The following is a 13,336-nucleotide window of genomic DNA, read 5'->3' as shown; positions in this document are numbered from 1 at the left end:
TGAGAAAAGATTATCTTTGCAAAAATGCATAGTTATTGTGGTGCAAGGAAAATATTTGTATTATGAGGATACTTTCTGAGACAATTTTTCCAATTTAAGCGTTTGATTTTCACGGACCAAGGATCTAACGAAAGAGAGTTTTATGTTCTGTTCTCGTATTCTATTTGTCTCGTTCAATCTCGTTCTGAATGCATCACGACGCGACAGTCCAATCGCTTAATTTTTTTTTATATACACATATGTATTCTTTTCTTCCGAACTGAAGGCTGCATGGTTGATCAGGCCTTCTTGCACTCGTGTCCAACAAAGCGTTCTTTTCAGCCGCTCTCTCTCAGCGTTTTATTTACAAGTACCACTCTTTCACAAACGCGACTCGAAACGCAAACCAGCCACCAGCCACTTAACGTAGAAACGAAGATAAGACACATTGTATTATGTATATATTTCTTCGACTGTTCATCGCTTAATTGTTCTGTTTTCTTAAGCTCCTCAAAGATCGATCCAAATATAAAATCAAATTAAACAAACTTGCATCCAAAATGAAAATCGTGGCAATTAATGGGACTACATTCATAGCACTCACTTCAATGATACTTAATTTTCACAATATACAAAGTAAATGAAATTGGGGTTGCGATTATTTTTGGTTTCAAGGCGGTTCAATTCCACCTGTTAAACTTTCAAGGATTATCAGCCGAGTGTTCTACCACGCGTCAATTGTACATGATCCGAGGTTTCGTTACTTGCTCGTACGAGAAACTACTCTGCTAATTAGCAGACGTTCCTCTGACGAAACTTGGATGAAAGGCGGCGGTTGAATATCTTCTCCCTCGGGGGAGACACATCCGTGGCTTCTTTATCTTTATCGCGAAGGTATTCAGAAGTGGAGGCGTCGAGAGCCATGCCCCGCTGCGTGTAAACTGGCCACTCTAACTGGCCGTTTAAGCATTTCAAAAAACGTGGAGGAACTCGACGAATTCCTTCCTCGAGAAAGAAGAAGACAACCCCCTTTGCGTTTTTATATTATTCTCTTTAATTGCTCTCCCCTTAATCTTTATCACTAGAAATTCTGAGATTTCAAACACGAACATTTATTGATATATTTTATAATATAACTTTTCACATATATTTTGTTTCCAATTCTGTGATGGCAAATTATTCTTCAATCAAACATTTTATTATTAGCTTGGCGAACTTTAAAATTATTCGATGGAATTTAAAGAGACCGCATCTGAACTAAGAGAATAAGGGTTGAATAATTGTACGAGGGTTTGAAACGCTTTGGAGGATCGGGAACGAGGATCGATCGATCGTTGAAATTGGCAAACCTTCGAGGAGCAGGCCAATAGAGAAAACAAATTCGATTATAGAAGATTTACGATTCCGAGTAACCCCGCAAAGGGCTTCTCGATTGGTGTCAGGCTCGGATCGGAACTATCGGAAGTCGGTCGGTCGAGAGCTGGTCGCTGGCGCGTATCCGGTACGCGTATATTTCTAGAGGATTCACCACACATAGAATAAATAATATAATATGTACACATAATATATAAGTATATATCTGGTACTCAACTATATTTCGTTAACTGCGTGTTCGTCCACGGTATAATATGATCGTATACGGTAGAACCTCTCGTACTCGAATTTTAACATCAAAACTTTTATTTGAAAACTCTGTTATCCAATATTTTAATATCAAACGTTATCTTCCAAATCTACGAGATACGAAGGTTCTGATATTTCAATTGTATTGAATTTTGCCATTAAAGAAGTTAATTAAAAACAGTAGCTTATTCTGTTTCCATTTTTTCATTGAATGTATGCAAACTTATGAAGACTTTTAATCCATTTTCGTGATTGCATAAAATCAACGACTGACTTGAAAATTACTCGATCATTTACATCTGCACGAATACGACAGGTTTTACTACGTATACACATATGCACAGTATCAAGCAGTCTCTCTTTCTCTCTCTCTCTCTCTCTCTCTCTCTCTCTCTCTCTCTCTCTTTCACTCATGCACTCTCTAATCAAACAAAGAAAAACAAAAGAACAGAGTATTTAAAAAAACGAGTAAGAAGCAAGGCGAGTAACAATATGGCAAAGATGGTATAACATTATTTGACAATAGTGTTGATGTAAGATGACGAGAGACATCAGAGAACAGGGGTAAGAACTAAAAGAGCAAACAAAACTAAAACTAAATGTAGTACGAACAAATATATGATAACAATGTTAACGAACGTAAAAAACGTAACAAAAATATATTGTTTGGTAAAATGGTTTGTTCAAGTACCTCAGCGAGCGAGGTCGTGCCGGCTAGAGCTGACTCTCTGTTCGTTCGGTTCGTTCACGAGGAGACGTAACACGATTGGTAGTAGTAGTAGTAGTGGTAGTAGTAGTGGTAGTAGCGGTAGTAGTAGTAGTGGTAGACGATAGCGGTAGTAGTCGATAGTAGCTGACAGTGGTAGTAGATAGCTGATTCGGTACTGGTAGTGGTAGTAGTAACGTGTACGTATACGCGGCGAAGGGCGCTGGGTCGGCGATCGGCTTGCTCTAACTTGACGGCAGTAAGCAACACGAGAAACAACGTTACACACTTTCAAGTTCAAGATCACATATGAAAAGAAATAATTCAATACTTTTTTTCTCTATCTGATTCTCTTAACAGATTAAAGTGTTCATCATCTATCGTGACTTCTAATAATATTTCCTTTTGGATCTGTATGATAATCTTTTAGTTCTACCTTTTATTCCTTCTGTTTGAACATTTCTATATTTAAACAGGGGTGCTTCTTATCGTTTCATTCTGATTGTCGATTTCCCTTCCATCTTTTTGGTACGGGGACAAAAGACCGAATTACATTCTCGAACGTTTCATACGATGCTTTTCATGGAATGAAACAAATATGCGTACGCGTCTGTAAACTAAAACGATATTGTGGAGATTGAATTCTTAATCGCTTCCCTGTAGCGTCGAAAGAACCAAGCAGAGTTTTCGGTTTGTTTCGGAGGGTCGAAAACGGCAAAAGAACGTCGATCAGCGAGGGTCGTCGAGGGACAAAAGACTGTTCCTCTCCTGGCTCGTTTCGATCGTTCCACTCTCTCGTGCCGCCTCTCTCCCGCCTCGTCTCTTTTCCCTTTCTAGTTTCTCGGTTTTTTAATTTCCGTCCACGATACGCTCATGCCCGCTTCTCTGCCCTTTTCTCACTTCTTTTTGCTGTCTTTTGTCCCCGCCTTTTTCTGCTTCCTTCCTTCTCCTTTCTCTTCTTTCAATCCTGCTCTTACTGCATCGACTTTCATCGTGGAAAGAAAATACATTGCGTGCTTCTCTGCGAACCCTTTAACTCTCCCCCACTTTTCACGTACTACACGCGCACCTTGTCTTCCCCACCCTCCCGTCTACTAGTCTAGGTTCGCGTTTTCGTTCTTTTCTTAATTTCTGCCACGAGATTCGAATCGGTTCTGGTTTCGATTGGTCTCTCAAAGGAGAAAGGACTGGGTATGGATGCTGGTCATCGAGAGGAAAATTCAGTGAAAGGAAGCTCTTCGATTCTCGAGGACTCGGTCTCCCCGTTATTCGTTAACAGATCTTTCCCTATCAGCGGCCGTGATAGCCGATTACTTGTCTTATCCTAATTTGTCGGGTTCTTCGGAATCTCCATAGCGTCTTCGACGACCGATTAACATTTTTTATACATTATTACCATTTGATAAGATTTTTGTAAAAAAGATATTATCCCAACGTAATAGTATGCACAAAAAAAATTGAGGATGCATAGGAAATTGTTTTGACATTTCGCTACGAAGTTTGCGAACAACTCGTTATCTTCAGAGTATGCATATTATTTCTAATAATCGATCGTTTTAGAAAACCTAGATGATCCGTTACCTATGGCTTACCTTGCAAAACTCTTGAACGCCGCGGACTGCGGGTTTATGCAAAGCGGCACCCGCGATGTATTCAGTTGTTCTGCTATAAATTTGTGCATTTCCTCTGAAACAAACAAAGTCAAATTATCATATTATTGTCCGTTCTCGAATTTACGAGAGTCACAGAACTTTTCAATCTACGTAATAAATCGTCTGTTCAACCAGATAAAACAGGATTGCTTTTATTATCTAAACCAACATAAATTTTCTCTTGTGTCACAATAATTTGGGCATCACAAATGATTTCAACATAAATCTGTAATGGGATCGCATTTTTACCAACTCTTTCTAAAATCTATACTCAAGAAAGGGATCTGAAAAGAAATGGTGTCACTGTCTTCGTTTACTGCCAGATCCAGCAATAAAAGTTTACGAACTTCTCAGAAAACTATCGAATGGCATCCCATTCTGTCCGAGACTTCTTTGTTCCCGATTCATTGCGTGTTTCGTCTTACGACACAGGTCTTGGACACGTGTGGCAGCTGGGACACGACTCGAGAAACGCAGTGCTACTTTATACGAGCATCGAACGCATGCCACTCTTATGACACGACTCGAATGCGAAATCGAACACGTTAGACGCGCTACATACTATAATACATGCATAATACGTGGGATTGTGTTATTGCACTTAATCACTAAGAACTGTCATTTAAATTAACGCAATATTTACTGATACCATTAAAAAGCTTTATAAGATTATTTATCAAAGAAAATGTATTAATTCAACGAGCTATAAATACAGAATTCGTATATAGAACATCTTCTAATGAAATGGAAGAGCAATCTCCAGAAACTAGAAATAAGAATTGCTCGTGCAACTTGGGCAATACCCTTCGAAAAAGGGTAAGGATTGTAATTCACATCTGAACAAGCTAACGGACGAATGGCGTGCGATTTTGAAATGCGTCATTAGACCCAGTTCTATAGAAAGAAAGTCGCCGGACGATAACTTCACGGTCTCCCGGTGATAAACGATGATTTATCGCGGCTACCGTTCTCGCAAGCGCATGCTAAACTTTATCGCGTATTCATCGTGTTCTGCGTAAGGTCCTAGCAGCACGTGTCCCAACGCAACGCAGCGTTTACTATTAATAATCCGCGTGACTCACGCCTATGAACTTTTTCTTATTTCCCAGTTCGCGATTAATCTGGCGCCTTGTAGCCAGCCTTGTTGGGAAACGCCCTTTCGCTAATAACTCTCTGCTCGTTTGCTTTTTGTTAACATTCGTCTCAAGTGGTTTTACAAGGAAGAGCTTGCAGAAGTTTATTGCACCACGAGTTACGACTATGTACTATCGCAGCTCCTTAAATGTATACATGTATCTAATGATATACTATCTACTGGATGAACTTGTTTCTGGTATTGAAAAATGCATTTTTTTCAACGTCGCTTACCTTTGACCTGTTGCACGGTGGTCAGCTTCCGTTCCCATAGATCATCGAACGGATGCGACGTGGCCGGCTCGAAGTCTCCCGTGTACTGCCTCATCCCGCCGCTGGTCGTATAGCAACACGTGCACATACACGAGTGATATCTCAGCCTACCCTCGTCTAAGTAAGGATGCGCCAGTGCATCCACCACGGTGATCCTCTTATCCTGTGAAAAGTTCGTGTACACGGTCAAACGGTAGATCTGTGGTTTTGAAAAAGAGCGACTTCTTTTGGCAAATTTCCCGTCTGTTACATAATTATTATCAAAACCATCGAAGGTGGAAATCTAAGAATTTGAACGAATTATTAATGTATTGTACAAACAGTTTGACATTGTGCTCGTCTGTAAGTATTCAGCAACCCACAAAAAGAACTCGATCTCATTCTATGGAAGCCAATAACAGCTAAGATCCTCTTTCACTGCAGTTTTACTGGGAAATTCTGACAAATGTATCAGATATTCGTAATACAAACTAGCTTCTCTTCAAGTTTTCTTTCGACTATTTTTAACTCTTATTTTTTGGTTGCTGTACGAGACAATTGATAATGAATATTTTACGTATAATGAATCGATGTTGGTATTATTTATGAACTGATGAATGAGTGAACATTTCGGGTATTTGTAGATTTAAGTTTCGGGGAAAAGTTGTGATTTATCGGTTTCGGATTGTCGACTTTCTAAGTTCCTTGAACGCGTTGCGATAAGAATGATTAAGGGCCGATAAAGCCGAAACTTGAACGTTTCTGGACAAACAGAAGTTCCAGATTCCACTTTGCGATCTGCTAAGGAAACTGATCGACTATTCGAGCTCTCCACTTGAAACTTGTTCTCTATCGATGTTGATTTTTATGAGTGAGGTAGATAATTCAATGGAAATTCTTCAGCCAACTTTCATTTTATCAACAAATAAATAATTACATTTGCAAGAACTTCCAAGGCAAACGCAATTTCTGTATAATAAAACTTTTTTATTCATTCTAACTGACTTCAGAAAATATAACGTAACTAGGGTATATTCTTTTCGTATCACAAACAAGAATTCTATACTTAATCAATATCAAGGAATCGATAGGGGGCCGTGGCACGTTTCGGGGGATGAAACTTACGGGATCGAAGACTAGCATCTGGCAAAGCAAATGTACAGCCTCGTGCGTCGCCTGGCTGCTGAGGGTGTAGAGGGCCGTCAACGAGGGTGGCTTTGGCGCGCGCCTGAGCATGTGGGATCTCGCACCCTCGCACGCGTACCTCATATCCTCGAGGGTCGGCGTGCCCAGCAATTCCGTGATCAGTTCCAGCTGGAAAGCGAACGAGAATATCCTCGATTTTAGAGCAAGTCATACTCCATCTCTTTCTCATTCTCCTCTCGATCACCACGTATTCTAATCATAGATTTATCAAGGGATGAAAACGCGTTCTATTTATTACAGATCCAACTTTGTTTGCAGTAGACAATTGTACCCGACGTAATTTCACTTCTATCAGAATATTCGATAAAAAATATTTGACATATGCACACCTCGTGTAGATATTGAACTTTGATAAACAGTTATAAGATGATAGAACATAGATTATGCATCAGAGAGATAGAATTGCAATGCAGAAATAAAGGAAATATTTTTGAAAGAAATTAATAGTACAAGGGCTAACCTGTTGCACAGGACTCTGTGCCTGGAAAAGGATCCTGCGACGAAGCAGTTCACCGAAAATGCAACCGACACTCCATACGTCCACGGCGGCTGTGTAGTGTCGCGCACCCATCAGGATTTCCGGCGCACGATAATACTGCGTCACCACTTCCTGCGTCATGTGCTTGTTCTGATCCGGTTCTTCCACCCGAGCCAAACCGAAGTCGCAGATCTATTCGCAAACGACACGTGTCATTTTCTGTTCAAGGCTCAATCCGCACAGACTAATCGTTTCCCTTTTCTCTATTAACGTTCGTTACATTAACGACATAAGTTCGAATTGCTTACCTTTAATACGCAGTTGCTGTTCACGAGAAGATTTCCGGGTTTAATGTCCCTATGTAGAATTCTGGCAGAGTGTAGGTATTTGAGACCTGGAACCAAACGACTATTTTAATTCTCGATTTTTCAAAAGTTTCCACTTCTGCAATTCTCGTGTTTAAAAATAGTCGAACTCGATTTACTTAAACTTTCCTATTCCTGAATTTCTCAATCTATCTGATATTCTACGCGGCGAGTAGATTACATTTCAACACAATCAAACTTTCCGACGAGTCGCTATTGCTGTAAGACGACCAGATGAAAAGACCGGGACGTTTCGCAATCGCAAAAGCGCGACCTCGATTTTCACAAAATTCCGTCGTTAGAGCTTCTTTTCTTTATTGTTCGTCAAATCCACACGTACATTCATCAGAGATTACAGACTCAACTGACACTAGCTTCTTAAAGTTCAAGACATGTTTAAAATTTGTTTTTGGCAAAAGCACTTATTATAAATATCTTGAAGTGTAAGTAAACATTATTTTTCATATTGATCCTTCGTACGAAATTGTGCTGCTCCGATTCCAAACGCTTATCCATCGTAAAGCGATCGTTATCAGTCCGTGATATATTATCGGTTTCGATTCACCGAATAAATGACATGGATACGAATATACATATATAAATTCGCGAGACGGTTCACTGGAACGGGATTATTAACATTTTATCGAAGTGGAATACTGAGTACGCTCGTTATCGACGACAAATTGTATCGAACCTGGAAACGATCGATGGTAATTTAGGACGGTCGATCGAAAACCTGTTTCCAATTGAAACGACGGACACAACAAGGTACTCGTTCTTATCGCTAACGAGAGATAAGAAAGAGGGAAAGAAGAATATTCTTGATATCCAATTCTGATTCTTCCCTTTAATTGAGATTAATTTCCTGATCGAAATATTACTTTGGCAATTATTAGAATTAACTCTTGGTCGATGGTGTCCGATTGTTTTATCGGTCTAATGTATTTACTGTAAAAAATGCTTTACAAAAATGTATTGTAAGCATTGAAGAAATATTATTCTTTTTTATTCCTTTTGTGCAACGAAGATTGATTCGGAAAAGATCGACTGCTATGCAAATTGCGTCATTAAACTCCTACATTAAAACCACCCCCTTTTGCAGACGGATCCTTTTCCACCCTCCTTTTCTTCCCTTGCTCGCAAAACCACGAGGCGAAACGATAAGAGGCCGAGGGGAAAGGGTGGGAGCGTGTATAAGGCTGGGCTTGGTTTGAGACGCGGGATGAATACAGGACAGATTACCGAGCCAACCCTCGAATCGCGACTCACGGAAAGGGGTAGCAGATGGCGGTCTAACGGACGTCGCGATGCCACGGCTTAAGCGCACGTGTAATCCTTTTCCAAGCGGACACGCGCTCGCTCTGTGATGTACCAACCCTTTTCAATGGTGCAATAATCATGATTTAGTCAGGGTTCAGTCGCACGTTCACGGTGTCTATGATTGTGTATCATTTTAATGAGTCGCGTTTGTTGGCAGTTTAGATCAAACAGTCTTCAAAGCTAGCGTCCCTCGCTACAGTTTCGTTCGCAGAGTTTTATATAATTAATTATTTATTTATTTACAACCATTTTTTTTATCAAATTTTTATATAAGTGATAAATTATTTGAATGAAACACGTGTTGTTGTACAGAGTGTATATTTGCAATTTTTCACGATTTCGTTTCGTATGCATCAACCTGATGTACATATTTTTAGAACAGAGTTAACTGCTCTTATTAAGTAAAGTAAATTTCATGCCTCGCGGGAAACATACGTTCCGTGCGTATTACTGCAAAACGAAGTTGCACTTGTTTCCATAATTATTTCGTCCACCCCTTTTATACTTCGCGCGTTTCGTCGCGTGTACGACAATCGATCAAGCGAGTATCTATCGTGACAAGCGTGCGAAGAACGTGGAGACTTTTCATTTTCGCAGCACCGACACTGATGAGCAGCTGACCGGCGAGGGGGTGGAAAGTGAAGGGGTTGAAGGAACGTTGGAGGTCTGAGAACGGTTAGAGTAACGGAGAGACAGAACGCTTGGTCAGGGAGTGGGAAGCAAGCGTGAGTAGGATAAACGCGAAGAAACGGGGTTTGGTTGGGGTAGAGAGCTGGTAGAGTAAGGGTAGGTCGAAAGAGGGTGAAAGTCGGCGTGGAAGAGAAACAGGAACGGCGGAGCGCAGAGGGGTCGGCGAGGGCGAGGGGCCAGGAGGCAGGTCTGCAATAAGAGCAGAAACATCGGTGCCAGATGAGCGTGCCGTGAGTCATGCCGTATTCAGACCTCGACTTTTCTCTCCCCGCAATAAAACTCGGTGATATTACCGGGGTAGATTACCCCGAATCTACCCCTGTGGGTGCGTCCGGTTGCGAATTCACCCGCCGGTAATTAAAGTCTCTCTCGTTCTCTCCTTCTCTCGCCATCCTTTTTCGCGCTGATAACTCGAGACGCACTGCTCGACACACTCGTTCTTCCGATGTTCTTTTCTCTATCTGAGTCAACATTCTTCTCAACATCATGAGAATCGAATTTTCTCAATTGCCAATCAATTTTAATACATCACACTTTGTGTAGGTCTTAAAATTCTAATTATTCTTATCATATTTCGATCATCGGAATAAATCTGACGATTTTTGTATATTATTATTCTGTCGTGTTACTATAAAGTCAATTATCAACTCTATTTACGGAAATTGAGACGTAATGTAAAAAGCGAAGGCTATGAAAAAGGTGGACGATAAAATTTGTCGGCACCGAGTCGCAGGAGGATCCTTGACGAATCGTATAATTCAAATTGTCTTCTGCATTATGTAACGCGGCCGGGCGGTAGCCGCATTCATCTCGCGTATCTACGAAAATAAAACGTCTCAGGGTTTTCTACGAATACATCTACAGGGTGTCACCTGTCAAGCGACCTTACCTCTGCGAATCTCGAGGGCGCGTGCGACTCTATTGTTCGCGCTTGAGATAAAAGTCTCGATTCAAGGTAGACGATGTACGACTGCGAATACGAGTGTCGCGAGAAACATGCACGTTGACCTCGCTTCGCTTTTGTTAAAAAATTGCCAGGGAATTTTGGAGCTTTCCCAAAAGTCGGGTTGAACAATTTTAAACAGCGTCAACCTTCTCGACGATTAATCGTCTCGCACGAAATCAGATTTTCTTAAATTAGATAGAACAATGCGCGAATCATGCGGTGGTACAAGAACGAAGGGTAAGAACGTGTACAGAATCCGTGCTAGTCAGTCTTCGATCAATCGATAAAAAACAAAATTATTTTCCCATCGATGCTGACCACAATTCCAATCACGAGACGCGAGTCTCCTAACCCAGTGTAAAACCTTATAAACGCGCCGACGTTACAACATCCCACAAACCTTCGGAAATAACGTCTCACAGGTGTAATCGGGTTGAATCCAATCTTGGGAACGACACGTCCCAATGATTTTGCTCGAAGAAATTGAAATCGGTATCGGCGGACTCCGTCCAAAATTATTCACCTTTATTATATCAAATTTCAATCAACAGATAATAAAAGAATCGTGAGACTATATGATAATAAGAACTGCAAATTTTATGCATTTATAAGAATTTATAAATTTTATACTATTAAACAAACCTCAACGTTTGAATGATAAAAGAATTGTTTACCTAATTTATTCATTCCACAGTCTGATGATAACAATGAGAACAAGGTATTGCGAAATCGATGAATCTTACATAAATTGCTAAAAATTTGTCGAGATTGCAAGCTCGTTTATTAGACGTGGAAAAGTCGTGGATGCTGCTTTTGCTTTTTATTTCATTAATTGCATTCTAACCAGAGGACGACATTTAATCGAACGCGCAAATTTCATCGCGGCTCGTGATATATTGGGGCATTAAGCAAGAAGGGATGTAGGGCAGAAACCATAAATAGCGTCTTGTCGCAGCTGTCGATGCGCCGCGTCGAGTATAATGCATACGCGATAGAAAGGAACGACGCCTCCACCCCCGAGGAAAATTCAATTTACAATCGTCCCGTGGTCTTGTTTTCAATCCCCGAGGAACGATAACGTTACGAGGAAGATTTTGCAACAGAATTAGATCTAGATTTATTCCATTCTGAGACTGTTCTATCCTCTCCAGTTTCTTCTGTTTCCAATTCGTTTACCGTGTTTCATTTTCCATTTTACCAATTGAAAAATTTTCTGCCAAGACCACTCAACGTTCGCTTTGCATATTTCTGTATCAACGATAAAATGCAGTTCGAGCTGTTTCGTAATAAAACACGCTCCTTGAATTTCATTTGATCTGAATCGAGCTTCATTTTATCATTTGTAACCATGATTGCAAAAGTACTTTCGCAACGAGCATGGGGCTGAATTTCGATTGTCCATAGCCTGTGATCACAGAATGGAACGAGTAACGAAATAGTCAAGTAGAATTGAATTGGTAGCAGGGGTCGACAACAGGTGCGACGTCGAGGACAACGCAGCTCGAGCGGAATCTCAACTCGCGAGTAGGAGGAACGATCGAAAGTACCGATGACCTTCGAGTTAATACATCGGCCGGACGACCGGGTCCTTCGGCCTTGACTTTCGGTACGACGTATCCCATATTGGCTCTGGATAGCCAAGACGATCTTCGTCCTTGGGCAGACACGCATAGCCTAGTCCGGTTATTCTTATTCCTCGAGTGCGACGAACCCGATACCATTAGTGTCGTCTATGGAAAATTTTCTTGACAAGACGTATTTTTAGCTTTTTTATAACAACAGTCCTTGCTGGATTCTTCTTTTCTCAATTCTTTTCAACAGACAGACGAATCCTTATTGATGTTAACTTATACAGACTCATGCAATTAATCATATGTTATAATTTGTAATGCTTCATACAAATAAATTCAATTTATGCTTCGTTATAAAAGACGAGAATGAAGAATTATTGTTTCATCAAATGTTACGAAACGTATACATGTATGTATGTATGTATGAAATCCGCAGTATCGATTCAGGGTTAATGATTTTGCGTTGTACAGAGAAACATGGATTGCGGATGGGTAATAATAGAGATGATGGATACCCATTAATGAGAGGTATTAGCGAAACAGCAACGATGCGCTTCAATAATTTAGGTTAAGCATCTGTAATTTACCATATCGTATATGTTTTAACAAGTCATTGATCTACTTACGAGTCGATCAAATACTAATGTGATTAATGAAATCATCCCACGTGAAATCGAGCAGAAATCATAATTACGTATTATACAACATGATTCATTTAAAGAAAAAAGGACTGTATTAATATTAAATATTTCCTCAAGCATTTTTCGACATTTCATGAGCTACAAAATTAAAAACAAAAAAAAACAATTAAAAAAGGTTGCGTATATGTTATTTAAGAATATATGAATTTACACAGAGGTGTAGCGAGAATTTAATGAAACAGAAAATAATAGGAAAAAGTAAAACAGAGAGAACGAAAGAGATTGAACGACGTGAGTGCATAAAGGTCGATTCGTACACGTGCCCAGTGAGTAATTCAATTTGAACAACGCGTGCACGTGGCTACGTGCGAAATCCCTGTCTCTGTCCGCCGTTTATAATCCACGATATTTGTTTAATTCGGCCGTTTAATTAACCGCTCGCTAATGAAATTCAACCCGCTTACGCCTCGTTGACCGTGTTTCAAAATAGCCTCTCGCGGCATCCCTCTCTCTATTGATACTCGATTAGCGTGATCATAAAAATTCACGTTTAAACATGAACATTTTCAGCAAACGATCGTGGCAAATATGCTTATCAGACTTTTCAAATCCATCGAAATTTCATGTCCCTTCGTCACTCATTGATGTTAACCGTAGGCTACAGACGCTCGCAAGTAGAACAAGCACGTTATAAATCAGACATTCGAGTGTTCTCACGTTCTTACAACGCGTTCGACATTTAATTTGATCGTTTTCTATTCTTACTGTAATTT

The 13,336-nt window shown here is 40.2% G+C and overlaps 1 protein-coding gene across 4 annotated transcripts in view; it reads right to left on the bottom strand.

Annotated features, from left to right (window-relative positions):
* nmo (serine/threonine-protein kinase nemo) overlaps positions 1-13,336 on the bottom strand; it is a 131,473-nt gene that overhangs the window by 15,070 nt on the left and 103,067 nt on the right. For 2 of the 4 annotated variants that reach the window (XR_001916640.2, XR_003389234.1), the window contains exons 5-10: positions 7,339-7,424; positions 7,013-7,222; positions 6,472-6,660; positions 5,329-5,530; positions 3,901-3,994; positions 2,294-2,557 (exon numbers count right to left, since the gene is read on the bottom strand). Coding sequence is in view for 1 of the 4 variants with exons in the window: in XM_018025152.2 (XP_017880641.1) it covers positions 3,901-3,994; positions 5,329-5,530; positions 6,472-6,660; positions 7,013-7,222; positions 7,339-7,424 (781 nt within the window). In the remaining 3 variants the exon portion in view is untranslated. The remainder of the gene's footprint in view (positions 1-2,293; positions 2,558-3,900; positions 3,995-5,328; positions 5,531-6,471; positions 6,661-7,012; positions 7,223-7,338; positions 7,425-13,336) is intronic. The other 2 variants (XR_003389233.1, XM_018025152.2) reach the window with 1 other exon arrangement.

This window comes from Ceratina calcarata, unplaced genomic scaffold (assembly GCF_001652005.2).
Source record: "Ceratina calcarata isolate Rehan_Ccalc_2016 unplaced genomic scaffold, ASM165200v1 scaffold350.2, whole genome shotgun sequence".
Taxonomy (NCBI): Eukaryota; Metazoa; Arthropoda; class Insecta; order Hymenoptera; family Apidae; genus Ceratina; species Ceratina calcarata.
This window is presented reverse-complemented; position numbering and strand designations above follow the sequence as displayed.